General features: G+C 26.9%; 1 protein-coding gene across 1 annotated transcript in view; it reads left to right on the top strand.

Annotated features, from left to right (window-relative positions):
• LOC119592888 (uncharacterized protein C7orf26 homolog) overlaps nucleotides 1-305 on the top strand; it is a 9,098-nt gene that overhangs the window by 7,162 nt on the left and 1,631 nt on the right. Inside the window, exon 9 of the mRNA XM_037941781.1 lies at nucleotides 165-168. Coding sequence (XP_037797709.1) covers nucleotides 165-168 — 4 coding nt within the window. The remainder of the gene's footprint in view (nucleotides 1-164; nucleotides 169-305) is intronic.

Raw genomic sequence — 305 nt, 5'->3', positions numbered from 1 at the left:
ATTGATTGACTTGTGAATTTCCTTGTTAATTAAATTTGCTAACTTTATGCCAGGGATATCAAGAAAATTTATAGAAAATGCTAATAATACAATAAGTATATTAGAAAGATTATTATTATTATTTTTTACATACACACCAAATGAATCAAGAAACTTCAAAAGGTGAAGTTTCATTTTATAATTCATTTTTATAAAAACAAGGATCTGGGAAAATTACATTTTTATAATCTCCTTAGTGCCACTAATTGGCACAAAGTGTGTGCTCACCGTGTGTTTCTTCATGATTGAGAATTGAAAAAAGAGAG

Source organism: Penaeus monodon, chromosome 31, assembly GCF_015228065.2.
Source record: "Penaeus monodon isolate SGIC_2016 chromosome 31, NSTDA_Pmon_1, whole genome shotgun sequence".
In the NCBI taxonomy this organism is placed as follows: Eukaryota; Metazoa; Arthropoda; class Malacostraca; order Decapoda; family Penaeidae; genus Penaeus; species Penaeus monodon.
This window is presented reverse-complemented; position numbering and strand designations above follow the sequence as displayed.